At 41.8% G+C, this 27,910-nt stretch overlaps 1 protein-coding gene across 1 annotated transcript in view; it reads right to left on the bottom strand.

The window, feature by feature from the left end:
- The window catches only part of LOC125933155 (VPS10 domain-containing receptor SorCS3-like), a 355,261-nt gene that overhangs the window by 177,235 nt on the left and 150,116 nt on the right, over positions 1–27,910 (bottom strand). The window contains exon 3 of the mRNA XM_049646011.1: positions 23,531–23,598. Within this exon, the coding sequence (XP_049501968.1) occupies positions 23,531–23,598 (68 nt within the window). The remainder of the gene's footprint in view (positions 1–23,530; positions 23,599–27,910) is intronic.

Below are 27,910 nucleotides of genomic sequence, written 5' to 3'. Positions count from 1 at the left end.
TAGAGATAATATCAGAAACTCTCCATTCCTGGCGCACAGTAGCCATTCAGTATATGCTAACAATTATAACTGCCCCCAAGCACATATTGCCCCCACTTACCCCCCATCTCTTGGCAATGTTCCTTTTGTCAACCCTGATAAGCAATCTGGCAAATGCCTCAAAACAGCCAGTGAATTTTGATAACTGTGGCATTCTGTGTGCGATTCTCAGTTATCAGCTGGCTGCCTTCCAACACAGGCTGTCACTCCAAAATATCCATTTATCCCATCCTACACCATCTGACTGTGACAGAGGACAAGCTACAGAGCAGAAAACACTGCCACTGCAAGGCTGGTGACGGGTGCAGGAGGGCTATCAAGAACCAAGTGGCCATAAGAGGCTGCCTGGCCTTTGGCAGCATCCACAGGACCCAAGCCTGCCGGAGCCGGGGAGACCTTCCGCACGCTCCCAATATCGAGACCAAAGACACTCAGGCGGCTCCCGCTCTTCCTCTGCCCAGAAATCACTTATGGAGCACACGCGACACCCCAATCACACAGCCAGGTGCTGGGGGAGATCTCGAGAGGCCGTACATGTGTGGTAAGACCACGTAGCCGAGGAGTGTGTGGAAAAACAGATTCTAAGGGACTCCAAAGAAAGAAGAGAGAGGGTGTTCAAGACCGTCCCTGGGAGAAAGAAGAACATAAATCCCAAAAGTGAATAGGAGGGAAGAGGAGGGAATTCCAGAGTGGGAAGTGGCATAAGGGGAGGTGGGGGAGTCGGAAAGGGAGGCAGCGGTGTAGACGCAACAAATCTATGGAAGCATTTGCTCTGCTGGAACTTCCTCATTTCCACACGCGGAGTAGGTACTAAAGTGCAAAGTGATAGGGTAGAGGCCACCCCAGAAACGACTGACAGCTCCTAGCTGAGAAATTCCAGGTGGTGAAGGAGTCAGGAGTCGGCTCATCTGAGGGTAACAGCCCAAAATCCACCTGTGTGAACTTCAGCACACTACTCATTACACTGAAACTCAGCTTCCCCATCCTCAAAAAGGAAAAGTACAGTAGTTCCTACATCCTAAGGTTTGGGGGAGGATTTTCTGAGATAATAGAGCACAAAACAAGCAGGTGTTTCCTCTAATGAATGTCACAGCTTATTCAACAATTTTAGCACCCATTCCCCACCTAAGGGACAGATTTGCAGCCGCATAAAAATGCACGAAAAAGTGGGAGCCCTTCAATCCTAACAAATACCAGTAAGAAGAAATGTGGTTTTAAATAAAGATCAGCAGATGTGATTATTTACAAATTGTGAAACTCTGGCTTTATGAAAACGAAAACTAAGATAACAGGAAAAAATAGAATGGGGGAATGTTGGCATCAGATTCCACGTTTTCAGTTTATATATTATATTAAAAAACCATGTACAGAATGATAAGGAAAAGAAGTCACCAGCAGATAACCATGCAAAATGTGTGGAAAGAAAACGTGCTGTGGAGCTACAAGTAGGTAACAAACAAGAAAAAAAAAATGTTCCATTCACAATAACACAGAATCAGTAATAAAAATTTACATGAAAGTTCAATAATAATGAATCTTTAAAACATTCATTACATGATGGAACACCCCTGCTTAAAGCCTTTTAATTGTCTCCCACATGCCCCAAGTAAAACCCAAACTATTTAAAATGGTTAAGACACCACAGGGCATGCCCCCTGCCATCACCGCACATCTTACAGACCATCACCACACATGTTGGCTTACTCTGGCTCCTTGGAAACGCAAACCCCCCCTCCTCCCGCCCCCCACCACAGTATCTTTGCACAGACTTGCCTGGAACTTGCCTTTGCAAAGGAACTTGCTTTTGCACAGACTCCCCTCTCTCTTTCCTAACCCCTCAGCTCTTGATGAATTCTGCCTCATCTTTCACCCCTAGTGTGAGGGGGTAAATTGCATCCCGTTCCCTCAAAATTTATATCTTGAAGTCCTCACTCCAGGACCTCACAGTATGACCTGTTTTAGGAACAAGGTTTTGCAGGAGCACCTGCGTGGCTCAGTTGGTTAAACGTCTGACTTTGGCTCAGGTCGTGATCTCATGGTACATGAGTTTGAGCCTCAAGTTGGGCTCTGTGCTGACAGCTCAGAGCCTGGAGCCTGCTTCAGATTCTGTGTCTCCCTCTCTCTTGTTCTGTCTCTCTCTCTCTCAAAAATAAATAAACATTAGGGGCGCCTGGGTGGCTTGGTCGGTTGAGCATCCGACTTCGGCTCAGGTCATGATCTCACAGTCTGTGAGTTTGAGCCCCGCGTCGGGCTCTGTGCTGACAGCTCAGAGCCTGGAGCCTGTTTCAGATTCTGTGTCTCCCTCTCTCTCTGCCCCTCCCCTGTTCATGCTCTGTCTCTCTCTGTCTCAAAAATAAATAAACGTTAAAAAAAATTTTTTTTAATAAGTAAATAAACATTAAAAAATTAAAAAAAAAAAAAAGAAACAAGGTTTTGCAGAGGTAATTAGTTAAGATGAAGTCCCACTGGAGTAGAGTGGGCCCCTAATTCAATATAACCGGCAGCCTTATAAAACGGATAAATTAGAACAAAGCCACACACACGGGAGAATATCATGTGAACATGAAGGCAGAGGATGCCAAGGATTGCCAGCAAACCAGCAGGAGTTAGGAGAGAGGCATGGACCAGATCCTTCCGCACAGCAAGAAGGACCCACCCCACTGGCACCCTGGTCTTGGACCTCCAGCTTCCAGAGCAGTAAGGCAATACATTCCTGTGGCCAAAGTCCCGTAGTTTGTGGTACTTGGTTACAGCAGCCCCAGGAAACTTGTACATCCAGGAAAGCGCTCCCTGATCCTTCCCCTCAATATGTTCCTGCAGCCTCAGTGTCTTGGGGACACTGTGCTTTCCTTGGACCACCCCACAGATTACTTGACATCTGCCTCCACACTGGAGGGAAGCATTAAGGTGCAGGCAGTTTGCTCGCTTTCTTGCAATCCCTGTGACATCGAGCAGGTGGGAGCGCTCCATGAGCGAGTGCTGGTTATGTCTGGGGAACGTGGGAATCAGCCCTGGCAGGCACAAGCCCTCACTGGAGCCTTGAGGGATTATTAGGACAAGAGGCAGAGTGGTTTTGACAGGAACTGAGGCAAATACAGACAGAGCGCAGGCTTACTGTGAGCCAGCACCGTTCCAAACACTTTACCATCATGAACTCATGGTGTCCTCTCAGCTGCCCAGTGGGTATGTTATCACTCTTCCTTTAGAGATGAAAAAGTGGGGCCCAGAGACGTGCCTGGAGCTCAGAGCTGGGGACTGGCAGAGCTGGGATCTGAACCCAGCCAGGAGGTGCCAGAGTCCGTGCTTTTTAACCTTTCTGTGTGGTGACTCTCAGGAGTGTGCAGGTAAGCAGGTACAGGTAACAGGTAAGACAGGTATGAACAGGTAAGCTGTGTTCAAAAAGTTCTTTATGGCTTATTAAGAGAAGTTCAGGGCTATTCCAAACCTTTATAGAAGGAAGAGACTAGACCCTCCCCATCCCCTCCTCTGCCAATTCCATAAAAGACAGTGCCTTGGGTCTAATCCAGGAGGAATTTTCTCCATGTCTCCTTCCTTCACATGAGACTTGCACTAGGTGAGTCGTAAACCTAGGCTGTCGAGAACCCCCAAAACAACTTCCAACCTTGGTCAGGTCTAAATGAATGACTATCCACAGTGAGGTTAAGTGCACAGGCTCTAGAATCTGAGGGCCCGGATCCAAATCCCTGCACATCCACTTCCCAAGAGAGCACGGCCTGGGGGAAATTTACTTGAACTCCCTGACTCTCGGGTTCCTCAGCTGCAAAATGGGGATGACAGCAGTATTTACCTAGCTGGTTTATTAGAAGGGTAGCTTAAACATATGGGAAGCACTCAAGTCAGTGCCTGGCACATAATTAGTGCTCAGTAAGTGTGAGCAGCTGTTATTATTGATGTGGTTATTACTGTTTTCATTTTACCAGTTCAGATGAGCCTGGATATGTTCAGTTAGCAGGAGACATGCATGTTCTTTGTGGCATCTAGGGATACATCATTTTCACGGATCTTACTACCCAAGTCTTATTCCAATGATCTTACAATAACTCTAGGCACACAGATTACCCTAAAGCATGGAAACACACGTGTGAGCTATGAGCAGCCCACACACGTACATGCATGCACTGTGCAGTGTGTTAACTTCTCTCTTTCAATTTCAAGGTTTTCTTTCCCCAGCATAAGACTTTCAGAAAAGCAACTTTCTCATCACCCATTTGACAATATATACTACAGCCTCAAAAATTCTCCTCCAGAAGTCTCTCCTAAGGAAATAATACAAAATGCAGATGAAAATACAGATTTATGTTTCTAGTTATTCATTACAACATTTTTAAAATAGTGGGAAACTGTTAAAACAATCCGAATCTCCAATATAGATGAATATAGTTAAGCAAATTACAGAACAGCAATACAATACACTACTATGCAAACATTAAAATTATGTTTGCAAAACATTTTGAGTCACACAAAAAATGCTTACTCAAATGGTATACAAAAATAAGAAACAAAACTGTTGACACAAGAGGATCTCAATTATGCAAAAATGGATAGGTAAAACATGGATAAGTATACATATCCTGAAACAATGGTAATGAACAGGATTATAGATGGTGACTATTTTTTTATAGTACTCTTCATTTTTCAAGTTTTGGAAAATTATCTTTACTAGTGAAATTATGGTATAAAAATTTAAATACGCAAAAATGAGAAGTAAAATAGAAGCTTAGGAAACTCATTGTTACTTCCTTGTTGGCCAGAGGCATTCTTGTGTAACATTTCAATTCTCAAATCTTAGGGAATCCAGGCAGATGAGTTTAAAGAGAATGCCAATATAAGGTATCAAAGTATCAAAGGAAATCAGAATTAGGTGCAATTCTAAATTCTACACAGGCTGCCTTGTTACTCCCCCCCCTCCTCTATCCCCACAGCGAGCACATGTTGAGGAACGAAATGGAATAATCTTATGAAGTCAGGCCACCTTCTTTATCCTCTGCCCCATGCTTTCAGAATACTGAAGTCTGACCTTAGTCTGAGTTCAGGAAGCCAGAGAAACATGCCATGTCCCTGATGGCCCCTCACCAGGTCCAACGCATAAGCCAGTCACCACAGGTTAACCTCAAAGGTATAGAATCCATGTTTATACATCTGAAAGGTGGGGAGCAAATTTCTGGTCTCCCTCAAGCAAGGGGGCTTCGAGCTTAGGCTTCCTGACTTCCTCATTCCTGACCTAATAAACAGACTACTCAGATCTCTAGAGGATCTACAAGGGTAGGAAGATAAACACACAAGCAAACACATATATACATTTATGAATTCATAAATAAAGAGAAAAAAATACAAATACCCAACCATATCAATCCTGATCCTTCCAGACTACAACTTTTTCCACACTAAATCACCCTTTCTAAAGCACAACTATCATTTACAGCTGCTGTTCACAAACCTGTGCTCTTTCCTCTCTATCCCACAGAAAAGGTTCCAAACTGTTCAATCAGGCCTCAAAGTCTTCCCCAATGTGACTTTCACTTCCTGTCCCACCTCTTCCTCAGTCACTTTCCCTGCCCTGAACCAATATTTCAACTCCCCAGTCTCGTGAACATTCTCCAAACCTGTCCTCGTCATTTTCTACCCCTTGATTTTCATGTTTTTTATCTAGCATGCCCGTCACCTCACATTACCCATCAAAGTCCTTCTCTCCCTTCAAGACCCACCTCATATCTACTCTCCACATTAAGCTTCCCCTGATCTCCCAAAGCTAGAATTAGCATCTTCTTTTCTCAGGCCTCTGTTTTAAACTTCTATTATATTTCCTTCTAACAATAAATAATATGAAATGTTTGTATTCTCTATCTCTACCTTTCTCTGTCTCTCTCAGCTAGGGATTTCTAAGAGAGAAGATCTCTTTTACATCTTTGCATGGTCCACAGTGCTTAGCACAGATACTGCACATAGCTAAGTCTTATTAAATGAACTGACCTAATGCACGGTCATAGAAGAGCCAAATCTCCTGGACTTAGAGCCCTCACTGGGGAACTTCACTCTATCCCATAATATATTTATTCCATGATTAACAAAAGGCACCTAGCAGAGCAGAGTCCACGATAAGCATTCACAAATACTAAATGAGTTGATCAAGGTCACAGGATACGAGACCAACAGACAAAACATAAATGCATTTCTGTTTCTGTTCACTAATACACATGTGGAAACTGACATCAAAAACACAATACCTTTTATAATCACTCCAAAGAAAATAAAATACTTAAGTACACACTTGAATGTAACATATATAGGTGAAAATGCTTAAATGCTGATAAAAACAGAAACTTAAATAAATGAAGAGGTATACCATGTTCAGGTATTAAAAGATTCAACGTACAAAAGCTGTCATAAATATGAAAGTATAAATCTCACTGGCAAAAGTAAATATATACAAAATAATTCAAGACTGTAACAGTGGTGTATGAATCACTTTTAACCCTAGTATAAAAGGTAAAAGATAATAGTATTTTGTTAATGCATAAATAATATGTAAAAAAAGGTAAACTCTGGCATCAGTGACCTAACATGTTGCGGGAAGAAAGTAAAAGTGTGGAGTTTTTGTATACAATTTAAGTTAAGCTGTTATGAGGTTAAAATAGGCTATTATAACTTTAAAAAGTTTTTTTAAAGAATTTTTTTAATGTTTATTTTTGACAGAAAGAGAGAGAGAGAGACAGAGAGAGAGAGAGAGAGAGAGAGCGGGAGACACAGAATCTGATTCAGGCTCCAGGCTCTGAGCTGTCAGCACAGAGCCCGACATGGGGCTCGAACCCACGAACCATGAGATCATGACCTGAGCTGAAGTTGGACACTCAGCTGACTGAGCCACCCAGGTGCCCCATTAAAAAAAAGTTTTATGCAAGCCTCATAGTAACCACAAAGAAAAAAAAACCTTGGGTAAATACAAAAAATAAATAAATAAAGGGATCAAAGTATATCACTACATATAATCATCAGGAAGACAGAGAGAGAGGACGAAAAAGAACTACAGAACAGAAAACATTAACAAAATGGCAATAGTAAGTCCTTACTTATCAATAGTTACTTTAAATTTAAATGTTTTAAACTCACCAATTAAAATATAAAGACTGGCTGAATGTATTTTTTTCTAAAAAAGATCTAATTATATGCAGCCTAGGAGAGACTGACTTCACATTTAAGAACACTAAATGTGGAGGATGGAAAATGATATTCTGTATACATGGTAGCCAAAACAGAGCATAGGGGTGCCTCTATTTATAGCAATCAAAACTGTCACAAAAAAAAGAATGTCATTACATAACTTTAAATGGGTTAATTCAATAGGAAGATACATAAATTATAAATATATATGCATCCAACATTAGAGCACTTAAATATATGAAGCAAACACTGACATAACTGAAGGAATAAATAGACAACAACCCAATACTAGGAAGAACCTTCAATATCCCAGTTTCAATAGTTGATAGATCATCCAGAAAGAAAATCAATAAAGAAACAGACTTGAACAACACTGCAGACCAAGTAAACCTAACGGACATAGATGGAACATTCCATCCAACAGCAGCACCCAGAACATTCTCGAGAACAAATCACAGGCTAGGTCACAAAACAAGGATTAACAAGTGTAAGAAGATTTAACTTACTCCAAGTATCTTTTCTGACCACAGTGGAATTAAATTAGCAATCAGTAACAAAAGGAAAAGTAAAAATTAAAAAATCACAAATACATGGAAATTAAATATATGCTCTTAATCAATGGGTCAAAACAAAAAGGCAAATTAGAAAATATCTTGAGACAAGCAAAAACAGAACATACCAAAACTTCTGGAGTGAAGCAAAAGCAGCATTGAGAGAGAAGTTTATAGCCATAAGCACATGGATTAAAAAAGATCATCTTAAAAAAGTTAACATTACACCCCAAGGAACTAGGAAAAGAAAAAGAAACTAAGCCCAAAGTTGGCAGAAGGAAGAAAATAATAAAGTTAAGAGCAGAAATCAATAAAATAGAAACTAAAAAATAATTAAATAACTGACAAAACTAAGAGTTGGTTTTTTGAAGATATAAAAAACCAAAAGGTCCTCAGTTAAACTAAGAAACAAAGAAAAGGCTCAAACATATAAATTCTAAAATAGAAGAGGAACCATTACAGATGTCACAGAAATAAAAAAAAGATTATAAGAGACCATTATGAACAACTGCATGCCAAGACACTGGAAAAACTAGAAGGAATGGATAAATGCCTCAAACATATGACATACCAAGACTGAACCCCCCTCCCCAATAGAAAATTTGAACAGACCAATAACAAACAGAGAGACTGAAATAATCAGAAAACTCCCAACAACAACAAAAAAAGCCCAGAACCAGATGGCTTCATAGGTGAGCCCTACCAAACATTTAAAGAAGAATCAAAACTAATCCTTCTTGAACTTTTCCAAAAAACAGAAAAAGAAGAAATTCTTCCAAACTCATTTTCTGAAGCCAGCATCACTCTGATACCAAACCCAGGCAGAGATACCACAAGAAAAGAAAACTACAGGCCAATATCTCTGATGAACATATATGCAAAAATCACCAACAAGATATGAACAAAAACCTAATTTACAACACATTTAAAGGATCATATACCATAACCAAGTGGGATTTATCCCTGGCATGCAAGGAAGGTTCAATATATGCAAATCAATCAATGTGGTACACCACATTAACAGAATAAAAGATAAAAATTGCATGATCATCCCAAGAAGTGCAGAAAAAGCATCTGATAAAATTCAATATCCTTTCACACCCACCAAAAAAGTTTCAACAACTTAGTCATAGAAGGAACTTAGTCATCACAATAGAGGCCATGTATGAAAAATCCATAGCTAATCTCTCACTCAATGGGAAAAAACCACGCTCACCACTGCTATTCAACATGGCACCAGAAGACCTAGCCAGAACAAATAAGGAATAAAAGGCAATCAAATCCAAGGAAAAAGTAAAATTATCTGTTTGCAGACAACATGCTATTATAATTTTATATATATATATATGTGTGTGTGTGTGTGTGTGTGTGTGTGTGTGTGTGTATGAACCCTAAAGACTCAAGAAAAAAAAACCATTAGAACTGATACACAAATTCAATAAAGTTGAAGGATACAAAGTCAACATACAAAAATGAGTTGTATTTCTCTCTTCTTTGTTGAGATAAAATGGACATATAACATCTTCCTGGTGTGCAAAATGGTGATTTGATATTGTACATACTGTGAAATGATCACCATAATAAGTCTAGTAAATATCCATCATCACTACACATAGTTATAAACTGTGTTTCTTGTGATGACAACTTTTAAGATGTATACTCTTAGTAACTTTCAAATGTGCAGTACAGTATTATTAACTACAGTCATCATGCTGTACATTATGTCCCCAGTTCCTATTAATTTTATAACTACCAGACTGTATCTTTTGAACACCTTCACCCATTCTGCGCACCCCCTTCCACCCCAACCTCTGGCAACCACCAATCTGTTTTCTACATCTGTGAATTTGCTTTCTTTGTTTGTTATTAAACTCCACATATAAGAAGGCTCCTATTGTATTTGTCTTTCTCTGTCTCTTACTTCACTTAGCATAATGCCCTCAAGGTCCATCCACACACTAACAATGAACTATCCACAAAGGAAATTAACAAAATCTCATTTATAATAACATCAAAATGAATACTTAGGAATAAACTTGACCAAAGAGGTAAAAGACCCATATGCTGAAAACTATAAAACATTGATGAAAGAAATGAAAGCAAATACCAATAAATGGAAAGACAGATGTGTTGAGATTAGACAAATTATTATTATTAAAATGTCATACTACTCAAAGTGATCTATAGATTCAATGTAATCTCTATCAAAGTCCCAATGAAATTTTACACAGAAATAGAAAAAAATAATCCTAAAATTATTCATGTGAAACCACAAAAGACCCAAAATAGCCAAAGCAATTTTGAGAAAAAAAAAAATAGCTGGGGGCATCACACTTCCTAATTTCAAAATATATTACAAAGCCAAAGTATTCAAAACAATATAGCATTGGCATAAAAATTGACCTCTAGAGACCAGAAATAGATCAACTCATATATGGTCAACTAATCTTCAACAAAAATGCCAAAAATACAGAATGAACAAAGAAAAGGCTTTTTAAGAAACAGTATATGGGAAATTTGGTAACTACCCCTAAAAGAAGGAAACTAGACCCTTATCTTACACCATACATGAAAATCAATTCAAAATGAATTGAAGACTTAAGCAAATGACCTAACACCATAGAACTGCTAAAAAAAACTGCTACAAGAAAAAAATAGGCGAAAAGTTTCTTGCCATTGGCTTTGGCAATGATTTATTGCATATGGCACCAAAAGCACAGGCAACAAAAGCAAAACTAAGCAAGTAGGATTACATCAAACTAAAAAGCTTCTGCACAGCAAAGGTAACCATCAACAAAATGAGAAGGCAACCTACGGAATGAGAGAAAATACTTGCAAATCATATAACATTATGATAAATGGTTAATATTCAAAACATATAAAGAATCCCTATAACTCAATACCAAAAAAAAAAAAAATAGCCCAATTAAAATATGAACTAAAAACTGAATAGACATTTAGATATTTCTCCAAAGAAAACATACAAAATGGCCAACAGGTATATGAATAGGTGCTCAACATCACTAATTATCAGGGAAATGTGAATCAAAACCACAATGAGATATCACTTCCTACCTATTAGTATGTAGATTAACAAAGAAACAAGAGATAATACACGCTGGTGATTATGTGGTGGGACGGGAACCCCCACACACTGTTGGTGGGTATGTAAACTGGTACGGCCACTATGGAAAACAGTATGGTAGTTTTACTACCATATGCTCCAACAATACCACTTCTGAGTGTATATCCATTTGAATTTAAATATGAATCTGAAAGGGATATCTGTACTCTTATGTCCATTGCATCATTTTTCACAAGAGCCAAGACATGGAAGCAACATAAATGTCCACTGATGGATGAATCAATAAAGAAAATGTAGTATACGCATACAATGGAACATTAAGTCTTAAAAAAAGAAGGACATCCTGCCATTTGCAACAACATAAATGATACTGGAGGACATTACGCTAAGTGAAATAAGCCAGACACAGAAGTACAAATACATGATACTGCTTGAATAAGGAATCTAAAATAATCAAATTCATAGAAGGAGAGAATGTAATGGTGGTGGCCAGGAGCTGGAAGGAGGAAGAAATGGGGAGGTATTAATCAAATGGTACAAAGTTCTAAATTATACAAGATAATCATGTCTTAGACATCTGCCGTATAGCATAAAGCTATAGTTAACAATACTGTATTGCAGACTTAAAAATGTGTTAATATGGTAGAACTTGTGTTAAGAGTTCTTATCACAAAAAATAATAATGAATAAAGAAGGCAGCAGGAAACTTTACAGGTGATGGATATGTTTATGACAGAGGTTGTGGTGACAGCTTCACTTACCTCCAAATTCACCAAGATATATATATATATATCTTGGTGAATTTGGAATTAAATTTGTATATATATACATATATATGTGTATATATATGTGTGTATATATATATACATATATATTAAATATGTACAGCTTCTTGTATTTCCATAATATCTCTACAGTGTATTTTTAAGTGGGCAAAAGACATGAACAGACATTTCACCAAAGACAATATACAGATGCTAAGTAGGCACATGAAAAGATGTTCAACATCATTAGCTATCAAGGATGCAAATTCAAACCACAATGAGATATTACTGCCTCCTTCTTACCATGGCTAAAATTAAAAGTAGTGAGAAAGCCTTGCTGACAAGGCTATAAAAAACTGGATCATTCAGACATTGTTGGTAGGAATATAAAATGGAACAGCGACTCTGAAAAGGTTTGTCAGTTTCTTCTAAAACTAAACACACAACTACGACATGACCCAGAAATCACACTCCTATGCAGTTGTCCCAGAGGAATGAAAACTTATCTCTGCACAAAGACCTGTACTCATATGTTCATAACAGCATTATCTGCAACAACAAAAAACTGGGAAATAGCCAAATGTCCTTCAACAGGTAAAAAGTTAAACCACCTGCGGTACATGCATACGTGGAATACTCCTCAACAATAAGTACAAACTATTGATACACAGCAATCTGGGTGAGTCTCCAGGGAATTACACTAAGTGAAAATGGTAACCCCCAAAGGTTACATACTGTATGATTCCATTTCTTTAACCATTTTGAAATGAAACATTTTATAAACGGAGAACAGATCAGAGGTTGCCGAGGTTTAGTGATGAAGGGTCTGGGGAAAGAGAGGTAGATGTGATTATAAAAGGGGAACACGAGAGATTCTTGTAATGCAACTGTTCAGTATCTTCATTGCAGTGGTGGATAGACAAACCTACACACACACACACACACACACACACACACACACCAATGAAAACAACAAATTTGTGTAACATTGATGATTGTATCAATGTCAATGCACTGTTGTGATATTATAGTTTGATAAAATATTACCATTGGAGAGACTGGGTAGAGAGTACACAAGCTCAATCTGTATCATTTCTTAAAGCTGTATGTGTATCTTCATTTGTCTCGCAAAAATTTCAATTGAAAATGTATATGATCACAAATGTCACACTCATCCCATAGAACACTCTGTACTCAACAACCATAAACGGAATGAGTGAGAATTTGCAGATGATTACGAGCATTTTACCTGCTGCATCTCTGGGTGAGGTGGTGGGAAGGAGGTATGCCAAAAATTAAGAATTTTTGGCAACATGTCTAATTAATCACAATGCCATCATTTATGGAGACTATTGGGACTATGGTACGTTGTCTAAAGTTCAGGAGAACAGACATGGCAATGCAGCATCCAAAACTGAGAAGGTGCTCACTAACTAGACCCCGAACTGAAAATTATTTGGGGAGGCAGTATGACAAGGTCAGACAAGCATGTATTTTTGTTTTACAGGGGTGAGGTCAAACTTAATGTCCATTACTTGCTGATTATAAAAACCTCAGATTCATCTCTACCAAAATGGAATAAAATCCTTGCAAGGTTGTTATAAGTGGTATCTTTACAAGTAAAGCTCCTAGACATTCCCTAACACATTCTAAATTAGTCTTTTAAATTAATAGTACAAGTGAAGGGCTGCTCTTTAAAATGTAGTGTATTTTAAGTCTCCTTTATATTAGAATACCTCAGAAAACATTTGATACCCTTGAAGGTTATTGGTCTAGTATTCCCAAAACTCTTCCCTAGTTTTGTTTTTTTTTTTCTAGTGGTCCCAGTCTCCCTATGCACAGGAATGAATAAGAAAGCCAGCCTAGACTGGGAATTTCTCACCCCCAAACATAAAGTTTTGCCTGCTTGACTCAAGGGGGCCTTCCAATCCTCTATTGGGAATTTAAATCACAGAGAAGGTTGTTGTCATATTATGGCAGCTCACTAGAGAGTAGAACCATGACATTCAGATGCTGTGGTCCCTGGAGATGCAGAGAATAGAGTCATGACATACCATGGTCCCGAGAGAGGCCTAGGATTTTGGTCCTTCCTGGAGTCTTCCTGTTAACTGTTCCTCCAAACACGGAGTGATCCCAGTATCCTTCCAACAAATCTTACATCTCGCCTAAATTAGTGATTACTTCTATTGCTTGCAACCAAGTATTATGAATAGAAAGCCTTCCAAAATCACCTGGAAACTATTTCCCATTTGTGGGCCCTTCCAAAACCCCAGGGAACCTGGATTCCCAGCTGCCAACTCAGCCTCACAGGTTTCATCTCAAGCACAACTCCACAGATAGCAGCACCTTGTAACCATTCTCTTGTGGTACCACTCTCTAAAATCAATGTTAATTGCCAATTAAACAAGTTTGATGCTGACAGAATGTGAGCTAATTAGTAAGTATCAGAGCTCATTCCAATTATTAACCTTTATGGTTGTCATTTATAAAGATGAGGGCATGAATGACTGTGCTTCTCATTGTGAACCAGACATAAGGATAATAGATACAAGGGAAAGGTGCTAGGCTAAGGGGGAATTCCCCACAACAAGTTTTTATGCACCTTTCAGAAGTAAAGATGGCCATGACCTCTCTTAGGTCAACAGTTATATCAGAATCAAGAGGGGAGCTCTTTAAACACTATAAACAACTTGGGGAGCCTGGGGGGTTCAGTCGGTTAAGCATCTGACTCTTGGTTTCAGTTCAGGTCATGATCTCACGGTTTGTGGGTTCAAGCCCTGCATCTGGCTCTGTGTTGACAGTGCAAAGCCTGCTTGGGATTCTCTCTCTCTGCCCCTCCTCCACTCTCATTTTTTTCTTCCTCTCTCTCAAAATAAATAAACTTAAAACTATAAACAACTAGATCTTCACCCCCAGAAACTGGCTCAATAGGTTTGGAATGAGGCCCAGGAGACTGGCTTGTCTTATATTTCCCAGGTGATTTTCATGATCCACCAGAATTGAAAATCACTTAGACAAACATCCAAGAAACCCATTCCTAGTCCCCAGCGCAACCCCGTGGCTATAGATCTCTTATGAAATATGAATGGTGGCTGAGCTAGAAAGGCCAGGAAAGAGTGATAACTAATGTAACAGCAAGAGCAGGGGGCTACTGAGAATGGAGAGACCTAGATTTGGGTCCCAGATCTGAATCAGTGAGCACCAACCCATTCGGGACCTTAGTTCATCCATCCGTAAAATGGAATGTTCAATGCACAGGCTTCACATTCCTCCCAGAAATAGGAGACGTGCCAGGCATTCATGTGGGCAGTGACTACAAATAGTATACCAGTTTAAGAGATAAGTACCACTGAAAGGGGGAGCTTTTAAAGATAAACCCTATCTATGTATTGCATTTTAAGACTTAACTTTAGCTCTAATTTGGGTACAAAGCATTTAGACAGCAAGGTGTGAAATGCCTCCTTTGTAAGTTCAGCAATTCTTGAAAAGAAACCTCACCGACATGTGAGAGAGAAAACAGAACATGTCTTTTTACCAGTTTATTGCTTTCCAAATAATATCGAGGGCAGTGGTCTTTGTGGGGAAGCTGCCAAAGGCCTCCTAAAGACATTTACAGTGGACGTCCAATAAAGTAATTGACCACCAAATGATGAGAAAGTAACCATGAAAGCTTGACTACCTTATCTTTATAGGCGTTGTGTATACATAAGCAGGAATGGGGTTGGTAAAAATCCACTCTCCTATAAACTTGGTAATAGATAGGCTCTATGTGAGTTGAAAATTTTCCTCTTTTTTTTTTTTCCCCTTGGGTTTTAAACCAAATTCCAAGGATCCACCTATCATAGTGTTACACACGTGGACATCTGGCAGGGAAATAAATTATGGCTTACCTTAGAGAGTAGGGAAATGCATCCATTTATAAATGTTATTTTAGAAGGGACTGTCTGATCCTGTTTACTTATTAACTTCATTAGAAAGCTAATGAATCTCCTGCTGGGAAAATGAGAGGGAGCACAGGCTCGGGAAAGGGATGGGCAGAATTTCACACCCCTTCTCCAAATGGTGAGGTTATTTATGATTGCGATAAAATGGCACTGCATTTGGATGAAAGCGAAAACAACATAAAATAACAATCAACAGACATGATCCATACAAAAGTGTTACATTCTCTCAGCCACTGGACAAAAATCAAGATTTATACATGTCTGGGTCCTGCCTCATGGAAGACAAAAAGACTAGGCCATAAAAAGAACCCCTCTTTCCCATAATAAATAGGAAAACAACAAATCTGCAATCCAGACCCCATTCTCCAGTATTCTCATTTCTCTATTCTCTAACAAAGTAAGATGTTTGAGGGCTCAATATTTAGGGCAAACCCCTTTCTCATTCTGTTTTTTGGAACAAAGACTTTCACAAGTTGAGTGATGCTCCCTTCATTTAATGAATTTAAATTAAGTAGTTTGGAGAGGTGTTCTAGCTAATACCTGCCAACTGGCCACTATCCATCAGTGAGCGGCATGGCATGTCAGCAGGGTTGTGTATGTGTTGTTAACAATACCTGATTTTTTAAGGAAGGTGGCTACGCTCGGGAGTGAGGGCGTTATCCGTTGCGCATCATAAATCCCACTGTGTGGGCTTCTTGTTTGATTTCCCAAGGTGGAAGAATCTGTGGACTTCGGAGTTGAAAGAGACTTGAGAGATCATTTCACCTCATACCTTTGTTTATGAGGAAGCAGAAGGATGGCAAGAGTAATCCAATTTACTGGTAACTGAGATGGGCCAGAACCAGGCTTTCTCCTAGATCACTGGTTCCTGGTCCTACATGATGTTAAGAGGCCACTAGGGCACTTCGAAAATTATACATCCAGAGTAATCCTCAGCCTTACTAAATTGGAATCTCTTGGGCAGGACCCAGGAATTTAGATTTTTAGCACATTCCACAAGAAATTGTGAGGATATGCCAAATTTGAAAAACATGCATGATCCCACTCTGACTTCCATGTTAAGTACTTGGACGGTAACAAACCTCTTCAATGTGCTTAGATTCCCTTATGGTTGCATTAAAAAGAAAATAACCAGTAACAGATGAGTTAACTCAACACTATGTTAGGGGAACTTAAATCAGATTGTGGTTTGTATCCTATACTCCAAATCATTATCAGCATCTGGTGTAGAAAAACCAAGAAATATATTCACCTTGCCCTTTTGCTAAGCACAGATTAGTATGCAAAGAGGAAGACTCCACAGTGTTCTCTCAAAAGAAGTGTATCACATCCAGGCCTTACATGCTTAGGATTCTAGATGTGCTCTGCACCCTGCCCTCCTAAAGTTACCAGCACAACTGTCATGTGGAACCAGGTGGAAGCTGCTGGGCTAGGCAGATGTGGACCTATCAACAGATGTTACTGTTTATATTAAGTTATGACTAGATTACAGACATTTTGCATTACATGTACCATCTCAGTGACTTCTCACAAAGCTCTCACAAGACAGGTCTTACTGTCATCCCATTATATTGGTACGTAAATGAGGCTAAGAGAAATTAAAACACTGCTCAAGGTGGTATAACTAATAAGCAGTAGAGTTGGGATTCACATCCAGGCAGTCTGAATCCAGGACCGACTCCTTATCCACTACTCATATTCAATCCCACCAATTACCCAGTGTTTCCGAGAACCATGGGAACCAATGGTACAGGAGAGAGCCTTTCCTATTAAGAGTTTCACACCCTAACAGAGAAATAAATGTTTTATATTAAACAGCAAAACAAAAAATAGGTGCCATATTGATCACTTCTCTAATTCCTTCCTAGAATTATTTTGCACCCTTTATAGAATGAGATGGGTGGTAATAAAAATATAAGTATTTCTATAGCAGGGCAACTTCTTGCAGAATGCACTGTATTTTGTATATACATATTATTCGTGCATATGCCTGATGTTGGTTCCTAGTACATTAATCTTACCTCTCAACAAAACGAAACATTCCTCGAGGATAACAAGCATGACATAATTATCCTGCATCCCCCAGCAATGAGCACAGGGCTGCTTATATAATTGATGCTCAATTAATATCTGTTCAATTGAATGCTCTGTGACCCATTCAGGAGCTTTCACCAGATTTATTACTACTGAAAGCAAATAGAAGGAGGCCCCAGTTCTAGGGAGAGGATTTCACAGCCTGTATCATCAGCCCAGCCTTCGGGACTTCACATATGAAGAGCCTAGCGAATAGGACGGGAAGTTTTTAATTAACAGCCTAACAAAAAAATGTCATTCCAATCTGCAGTTTTGTTTCCATTAATTCACTCAGATTCAGCAGCAATTCCACTAAGGAATTGGGGTGAGCAGCTGCAGAGGGAGGGAAACACATAAATAAATCATGAGTGTCATTAAAATTTGTAAACTAATAACTTCTGGGAAGTCTTAGCAATTATTATCAGGGTTTTCTTGGCAAACAAAAAATTAATAAATCCAAAGGTCTCCATTTTCTATTAAAAAAAAAATACAGCATCCCCCAGAAAGGTCACTGACAGAACAATTAGGGGAGGAAATAAATGGTCCAGCCAACAGCTTGCAAACCAGATGAAAAGTCACTGGATTCCCCAGTGGCAGGAGGATGAGACAACTCAATACAAGGAAAGCGACAGGCCAAGGCAAGGCTGATGCTGCAGCCGATTTGGGGCCACTGGTACTTCAGTTCAGCTCTCCAAGCCCTTCTTTAGTGTAGCCCAAGTGCTATGCGTTATAGATCCAGAAACATGAAAGGCACATGGCCCCTGCTCTTGGGAAGCTCACAGGCTGGAAACAAATCACAACACAGTATAAGTGGTGCCGGTGGTGAGCAGAACAGGGGCACCCCACTCGGGGAGGAGGGGCAGGGAAGCTTCCCAGAAGGATGAGCCCAGGAGGCGGTATGCTCCATAAACACCTTACCCCGGAACTCCTCTCTCTGCTCTCTGGGCCCTAGGAAAAACGGCTGAGCAACCTGGTTGCTTTTCTAAGGGCACAACGTGTCTCACACTGTTGTCAGGAAGAAGAGCCGGCACCAAGAAGCAGATCAATTACCAGATTCCATAGGATTACCAACCCTCCCTGAGCGTTTTCCACGGGTGGGCACTGTATACCAGGCACTATGCTAGGCAGTTCACACATTGTATTTCATGTGAAACATCATAACCACACTATGAGGTGGGCACCCGTATAATCCTCATTGTACAGTAAAGAAATGGAGGCACAGAGAGGTGAAGAAACTTGTTCAAAGTCACTCCGTGGCTAAGTGGAGGAGTGTGGACTTGAACCCAGGCCACCAGTCTCCGAGCTTCTATTCTTAATTACGTCGATGAGCAGGAAACAGATCAACTAATGCTCAGCCTTTAAATCTGAACTTATCTCTCCTTTTTTGGGTCAGGCTTCTATCAAATCTAACAGTACTGGGGGCCAGCATCACTCTTGACTGATGGGCAACCTCCAGATTTGACACATTATGGACTGAAAACACCCCGAAAGTGAAGCCCTGGGTCTTTTAAATTTTTTTTTTTTAACATTTATTTATTTTTGAGACAGAGACAGACAGAGCATGAACGGGGGAGGGCAGAGAGAGAGGGAGACACAGAACTGGAAGCAGGCTCCAGGCTCCGGGCCATCAGCCCAGAGCCCGACGCGGGGCTCGAACTCACGGACCGCGAGATCGTGACCTGAGCTGAAGTCGGACGCTTAACCGACTGAGCCACCCAGGCGCCCCAGCCCTGGGTCTTTTAAAAAAATATCAGTCCCCAACCTCCTTAAGTCTATAAGCATGAATTCTCTATGGAAAATGTCCATTGACTAAAGGATACAAACAGATGGTTGTGCTAATAACCAGTTATTAATATACAGCCATCCTTGCATTGGTAGAGAAAAAATTTGACCCTCCCCCCAGGATAACAGCACCGAGGAGTTTCAGAAAGAATGTCATGAGGGCTTAAGATACCCCTACCCTACCGAATGCTTTTCAACAGTCTTTTGTCTATTTAGAAGTAGATGGCCTCTGAATTATTAATCCGGCAAGGCGAATAATTATATCCCACTGTAACCTGGCAGGGAGTGTCATCTTGTCATGACAGCTGCTGCTCCAGGCTCCTCTGCTGTACAGAAAATTGAAGAAGAATCCCCTAAATTCAATTTCAACTTGGTTAAGCATGTTGGGCCAAATCACAAAACTGAAAGGGTGCGTGTTTAATTTAGTTTCTTTTTCTCTGCACACTGTGTTAGTAAGGAAGATCACAGTGCTCTAGGCTCTAACTGCAAAATACATCATCATTATCGGGACAGAAAAGAGAATGGGAGACGCAGATCTCTAGGGGATGAGCAGGAAAGACAATGCAAGGTTTGAAGAAATGCTGTGAGGCCCCAGCACATTGGAAAATTCCCCCGAAGGATAGAAACAGCCCCTTTTCTCTCTCTAGCTCTATGCAGGGGTTGCTAAGCAGGGCTTTATCAGACCCATGAACCCTTGGAAACAGAGCACAAAAACACATTCATATGTAACAATTATCCAGAGGGAAAGCCTACAATATCCACCAGCATTCCAAATCCTTATAAGGTCACACCATATGAATCTGTTATCTGCAAACCATGCTTAGTGTAACAAACACTCTTTGGTTTGGCTCCTTCTGTGAACATGAAGAGACCCACCCAAACGTTCCCTCCCTGGTCCAAGACCAGCTGCTCTCTCTTCCTGCTGCTTGGCTCCCTTTTCTCCTGCAGCTCAGGCTTACCTGCCCTTTTCCCTTGTAGTAAGGACGTTTTTCCACTTCTCACTTGCCAAGTCACATCCCACCCATCAGTCCAACCCCCAGCTCATAGAATCCTGTCTACAGAGGAACATCCTCTTGTTGCTAGAAACCGATACTTCAATTCCCTCTAATCAGCACAAGGAACAACCATCTAAATCACTCTTCTCCCCTCCCTAATCCCCTGAAGATCTCTGCTAATTCATCCATATCACAGAATATATCCCCTTGGTGCCCTATAATTTCCATCACATGGACCCCGACATCATTGGATCCTTATAAACAAAGTCAATAATGGGATGAACACTATACAAACACAGAGGGTTATAATAATCAATCATTACAATTAAGTGAACACTTCCTACGTGTGAGCCACTCTTAAGGGTTTTTACATTTATTATTTCATTTAGTCCTTGCAAATCATCCACTAATTCATTGAGCAAACATTTATTAAGTATCTCCTATGTGCCAGATACTGTCCTAGGTACAGAGAGTATAGCCCTGAATTAAAATGGAAAAAAGTCGCTCTCTACAAGCTTAGATGTTAGTGGTTATAGGCAGACAATAAATCATTCAATAAGTAAAATATTTAGCATGCCAGATGGGGGTAAGTACTAAGGAGGAAAATGCAAGTTGAGTGATGGAATGTGAAGTCCTGGAGAAAGGCCTCCCTGATTAGAGGAACCGAGAGGGTAAGGAACAGAGGCACTGCCCGCCCCGCCTTGGAGAGGAGCAGAAAAAGGCAATGAGGGTAAGGGCCGTGGAGGGGACAAGGTGATGTGTCTCAGGGAAGGCAAGAACAATGTGGTTGCAGCAAAGGGGGTTTCTGTACTATCTCGAACTTACATCCAGGGAAAGAGAGATGCGCTGAATGGTGACCACCCAGAAAAATATGTTCAACATCCTTACCCCCAGAGCCTGTCACAGAGCTTGTTTGACAAAAAAAGGATCTTTCCAGATGCATTTAAGGATCTCAGGAAGAGATCATGCTGGATTATCCTTGGGCCTAACTCCAATGGCAACCGTCCTTACAAGGGACAGGAGAGGAGGGGGCCAAGGAGATGACGTAGGCAGAGAAGGAGGACCATAGCCTTAGCTACAAGGAATGCCAGCAGCCGCCAAGGCTGGAAGGATTCTCTCTAGAGCCTTCAGAGGGAGTGCGGCCCTACAGACACCTTGATTTCAGACTTCCACATTCCAGAACTGAGAGACAGTACATTTCTGCCGCTTTAGGCCAGGCAGTTAGTGGTACGGTGTCACAGCAGCCCCAGAAAACTGATACAAAGAGGTTAAAAAGTTACAGAGCTCTTTGGGTGGGTGAGGTGGGGTCTGAATCCTGGCGAGTGCACATCAGGGTGCCCTTAGGCTGCCTATGGTCTCTGGTACACACCAGTGAATATACTGGCTCTTATGACCACAGGCCACACACTTCATTACTTAAGGGCCTCTAGCAGTAAGCATGGCCTGGGCCTGGGCATGGGCCCCTGGCTGTGCCTGGCCCACCCCTAGACCTAGCCAAACCTTTCTTGAAATATGGGCTGCCAGGTAGAGCTTCTCCAATTGCAAGGGCAGGATCTTCTGGCTTGTTTTTATTATTTGCCCTCCGAAGGCAGTGCGCGAGTCAGGCTTCAGGTATCACCATAGTATCACTGCGATTGGGCCTGAGAGGAAGTTTTCTGAGGCTCTACTTCCCCAGGAGTCCTGTGTGAGTGGAAACAGGCATGCTCTCATCTATTAGAGGAACAGTGCTTTCTTATATCTGTGCCAATTTTCACTGAGCAGCAAAGTTAGGTTTTGGACATCCTGTGCGAATGGAGGCAGGCCTGAGTCGATATGAGCAATTAACCCCTAAATATTTCATTGATGCTGTGACTGTTCCCCCTTCCTGGGAAACAAACTCTGGCCAGTCCTCTGCAAACAAACAGGTCGGATGAAGAAGAAGCAAGGCACACAGATATTCATGCCCCAGACCACGTCTGCTCTAAGACCCCAGGAAACCCTCAGGACAGAGGTCTGGGATGGTGACGCAGCCCAGTGAAGAGCCTTTTGTGACAGTGCCCCCTCCCCAGTGTTTACAAATGACAAAGCGAACGGCACAGACAACACAGCCTTCCCAGAGCCTGAAGTGCTGACTCAGAGAGACTGATGGAATTTGCTGTTGCCCTGTCACTGCCCGCAGTGTGCACATGTGCTGTGTAGAGCCGGGCGCCAAAGCGCCCAGTGCAGAGAAAGTCCTCAGGCCTCTGCTTCAGTTAAGCTCTCCCTGATCTAACCACCAGCATCCTTCTCTCTGTCCTGTGACCCGCGTCCCGTCAGAGCGAACTTATCCAGCAGGCACAATGGGCACAGTGCCGAGGGCTTACCATACTTTTAAGGATCCACAAACATGTTTCATTTCTTTTAAAGTCCAAACAAAAAATGAACTTTGAGGCTGAAAAAAGTTTCCATATACTATATTAACACACTTATCTTTATGCCATTGCAGCCATAAAATACATATTTCGATATATATTAAAATATATGTATTACCAATATACATTTTAACGTATATTAAATTTATTAAATATATAGTAAATGTTTATTAAATATATAGACATTAATATACAGTAAGCATTTATAAATATGTATAGTGAATATACTAAAATATATGTATCAAGAAGCCCATGAAGGTCCCCATCTGGACCTGATCCCCACGTGTATCTATTCCCACAAGGACAGGTAAGAACCACAGCATCTCACAGATGCACAGGGCGGGAAATGGTCCTTGGGCCAAGACTCACGCCCAAGGCAAGACTCTCCCCTCAGCAGACTCCCTGACCCACGGCTCTTCTCATTCCGGGCATGCTCCCCTGATCTCTCTAACCAGACGTGTGTCCCTCAAGCAGAACGAGACAGCGCAGGAACGCAGAAGCAACAATGGTGCCAAGCAGGCAGGGCTGTGACAGGCCCCCAGAGAGATAAGCAGAGTGCTACGGGAGTTCACAGGTGGGGCTGTCCATTCCACCTGGGGGGCTAAGGGGCTCTTCCATGAGGAGGATTGCTTCCTGCCTCTTCCAAAACGTGCCCCCCAGCCGCGTGGCTGGCATTCTTCAAGTGAGCCAAGCCACAGAAGCTTGTTAAGAACCTCTAATCCACTTACCTCCAGAGTGAGCTCTCAGTCACGCTCCCCAGGTTGAAGTCGTACAGCTTCGTCAGGATAAGTATAACCTGTGATGGGGATGGGGAGGAGGGCAGAGAAGAGGAACAAAAGGGGAGGAAAAAAAAGCAAGCTTACTTTAGTTTGTGTAACAATATACAGTGCATCTCAAATCACCCAGAGGAGGGTTTAGTATTTATCTGTTGAGTGGAGGGGTATTATAGGATCAAGCAAGGGAAAACAATTATTAATTTAATGCATTCCTGTAACTGGTAGCATTTATTTTAATCCTGACGACGCTTTGCATTTGAAGTAAAACAAGCCAACAGGAATTAACTGGGTTATCGACAGTGGTTTCTCTACATCTGTCCTCCTTAAGGTGAGGTGCTGGCCGGCTGGCTCTGATCACTCGTACAGCCACCCAGGGATCAGACGATGGGCTTGCTTTTGATCTGGAGATGACTCTGACTTACAGACTTGGACCCAATGGTAAGAAGCAACCGAGCCTAATTCTCTCCATCTACAGACGGGTTCAAAGAGATTCTGTGTTTCCATTACTAGCGCCTCAGCAGCCGCATCTACTTGAATGGGAGGTAAACCCAGTCCCCAACATCCCCTGATGCCATCTGCCATCTACCATTTGGCATCTGTCCTCATCATGGAGTAAGAAGCAGGTCATTGGACTCCACTGGACTCTGGGACCACTTTCCTGACATCAGCTGAAATTCAGAAACCCAAAAGGAAGCTGTACATGAAAGAGAGCTGGAGCTTTCTCTAATAGAGTTAGCAGTTTCCCGAAATGGTCGTGGGCCGGTCTGGTCCTAGGCCCTTTAAACTTCTCCAGCTGGGGACCTGGATATCAGACGTCTCCCTGCCTGCCCACTGTGTGCCTGGACAGTGGCTTAGGCACAACTCCGAATCACAAGGATGCCAAGTGCATGCACCTGAATCGATTTTAATCAAAACACAGGTGCCTAATATACAGTGCCTGCCTGCACACGTGATAATCCAGTTATACATAATTGTGTTTATCTAAATTTAATGCACAACTCATTTCACTTTTTTCAGTTCCTTCCCATTCCACAATTTAACTTCCTCCAGTTCATTTGCACAGCAGCCATTAAACTCTTTCCAAGATAATGAATTTCTGCTACCAAGATGGGACTTTCTCATTCTAGGTATCTATTTAAGATTAAAGAAAAATAATCAGCCATTATATTGAACATTTTTATGGCATCTCACTGACAACAGAACACTCACTTTGAGATTTACTAACATCCAACACCCCATGAGGTCTGTCCGCACCATTTCCATTACTTTTATGTAAACTAAGAAAAAATTAGAGGCAAGGATGTGACCCATTATAGGTCAGAGAGAGTCCATGGCAAAGTTGGTTTGGGATGCTCAACTTCTCTGCAGGGCCACAATGGAAGGGCTCTTCCCAAGCGTGCATTCTTTGATGGAGAGTGGTGAATGGGCAAGAAGCAGCCAAGCCAAGAAAAATATCAATGACATGGCTATTTGCACAACAGTAAAATCTACCAAGCTACCTGTCCTATTGACATAGCACAACAGTAAGGAGTGTATATCCATTGCAGAGAACTGCTCCCCACAGCCACTCAGTGGTTCTTGCCTCTCCCATTCATGGAGTTTTCCTCATTTGTTAAATTCAGGGGCTGATGAAAACAAGGGACTTATCCCCACCTTCCCCAACCAAATGCCTAGGAATGCACCAATAATCCTGTTTGCTGGATAACCCGCACAACAGACTTCACCTCCCCTTTCTTTTATCCTCTCTCATCTACAAAGTCGTTCCCACAGTCACTATGTAAAAAACAGGGGCTGGCTATGTGCTGGCCATCCCAAATTCTGGACAAACAAACTCAAAACTATGCTTTTCTAGAAATAGGTCAGAACACCCATCCAGAGCTCTGCAGGAGCAAATTAGGTCATTTCATTTTCTCCCAATATCAAGCCTTCAGGGACATCAAAAAACCTCCAAAAAGTGCAAAGTCCACACAGAGAGAAGAAAGAAGTGTAGGGGGTAAGAGTTCCACTTAACCAATAGAGAGCTTCTAACAAACACCTGGGTCTAGAAAGCCCTGGAAAGAGCCCAGAGCTGTTCTCATTCTATCAGTGTCCTGGTTCCCTCTGCCTCAGGATGAACTTGACTCCTTAGCCTGGTATGTAACACACTACACACACACATATGCACTACCCACACACACGTACTACACACACTCCTCCAACCACTTTTCCCCAGTTCTCAAGACGCTGTCTTCCGCTATAGCAATCCAAGTTTCTCAAGGCTCTGCAAATAAGCCAAACCTGTTCTCACACCTCTGCTTTCTTTCTTCCATGCTATGTTGTATCAACTGTGCCTCAGCCTTTTATTACCACCTGCACCTGCCTGCCTGTTGTTCAAGAAACAACTTGAAGCCCACCTTCTCTAGGCAGCCTCCTAGGACCATACCAGCCATCAGAGTTATCCCTCTTCTAAAGTCCTATCGCACTTAAAATGGAATTACATAACTTGGCACTTAGTCAAACGCTATCCTGTTACCTTCTGGATGTCACAGGATTTGCGTTCCCAGCTAGATTGAGGCGGGGTTCGTATTTTGTACTTCTGTCTCCCTAACAGGCAAGCTCAACATGTCAAAGGTTCCTAAAAATAATCATTTTGAGTCAATAGAAGATAATGGTGTTTTGGTGATGAATCATAGTCTTCAGATGGGAATGGTATTAATCTAGTCTCTTTCCCTCACTGTACAGATGGGGAAACTGATGCACAGAGAAAGGAAGGGACTGGTTAAAGTCTCAATAATGTGTGACCTTGACCAAGTGCCCAGGGCACTGTTCTTCCATGTCATGAGTACAGCTGGAGCTAACAGTCACCAGAAAGCCTTTAAATGCAGATTCTAAGGTCCCACTCCCAGCAGGTTTGACTTGGTGGGTCCTGAGTGGGGTCCAGAAATCTTCCTGTGGTAACTGGAGAACTACACTTGGGAAAGACTCCATCCCACTATGATTCCTCTCCCAACACTGTTGCTGCAGTGACACCGCCCTTGCACCGTGCTGAGATCCTAACCTAGAAAAGCATCCCGTCCTTTAAATGTAGCCGAACTTCAGAAAGCATGCAGAAAGAGACGTATGAGGAAAATGCCTCCGCAAAATCAGCCCTGCATTTCCCAGAGGAAAGGGGTGAATTAGGGGCTGGAAGCTTCCACTCCCCTGGTGCCAGCACAGAAGGGCAGTAATAAAGCGATGAAGAGATGATAATGTAACCTTTAGCCTTGAGATACTCTGTGCCAAGCAAACAAAACCAAGAGGGAAACAAGGCCTGCCCATCCCTGGCTTCTCTCACCACTCAGAGCCTTCCGAAGGCCACCAGAGAGGAGGGAATTAGGGAAGAAAACTGAAAGCAGATGCAATAAAGCCACTAAGCCCCAGACCATGAGGCAAGGACTCAGATCAGAAAGAGGATGCAAGTGTGCCTCAGGAATCACCAGCGGATGGGATGTGGGGTGCGGGAAGGCTAAAGGGCTAATCCTGGATCCACAGCAAAGCCTGACTTGACTCCTCTTCAGAAGATACTCCCAGATGAGAGCTGGCAGTCAAATTCAGCAAAGGAAAAGCAAAGAGTAAACGTTAATTGAACCCTTACCAGGCAATAAACACTACATGGAGTGCTTCTCAATCCTCACAACAAATTCTTGAGACTAAGCAAGTGTAATATAATATCCCCATTCTATAGATGAGAAAACTGAATCTCAAGCGCTAAGCTAATTATACCCCCACCCCAGGCACACAACTAGCAGGAGACGGCACTAGCAGGAGACAGTGCTTCCACCCCTGGCTATATGACACGCTGTGCTCACTCTGCTCTAATGTGATGCTACTCCAGGCAGCAAGTGTTTCTGTGAGCCAGTTGTGTGCAAGACAAGGAGCAGGCACACAGAGAGGAGAAAAGCACACCCTGGCCCTCAAGGAGTTGCACATTCTCTCCTGAAGTTCACAGATACTTACTGGGCTCCTCTTAGGTGAATTGGGAAGGCACCAGCTAAACTCTGGGACTCAGGGAGAGATCCAGAGTTCAAGGCCCAAGGATGAAGGGAACTTCTGTTTTCTTTGTTCTTGGAGAAGGAAATAGGAAACAGAGTTATGGAAGGAGAAAAGACCCAGACAAACTGCTGAGAGACCCAGGTTTGCTGAGAGACAAACTGCTGAGAGACCTCCAGGCAGCAGGATTGCTGCCTAAAATGTGAAAATACATTGGAATAATTCATGAGTAAATAGCATTTCTCTCTTAATATAAGCTATACACACACACACACACACACACACACACAGTATAAAGAGAAATCCGCAGACATGTATGTGTGT

Source organism: Panthera uncia, chromosome D2 (genome assembly GCF_023721935.1).
Source record: "Panthera uncia isolate 11264 chromosome D2, Puncia_PCG_1.0, whole genome shotgun sequence".
NCBI classification, from domain to species: Eukaryota; Metazoa; Chordata; class Mammalia; order Carnivora; family Felidae; genus Panthera; species Panthera uncia.
This window is presented reverse-complemented; position numbering and strand designations above follow the sequence as displayed.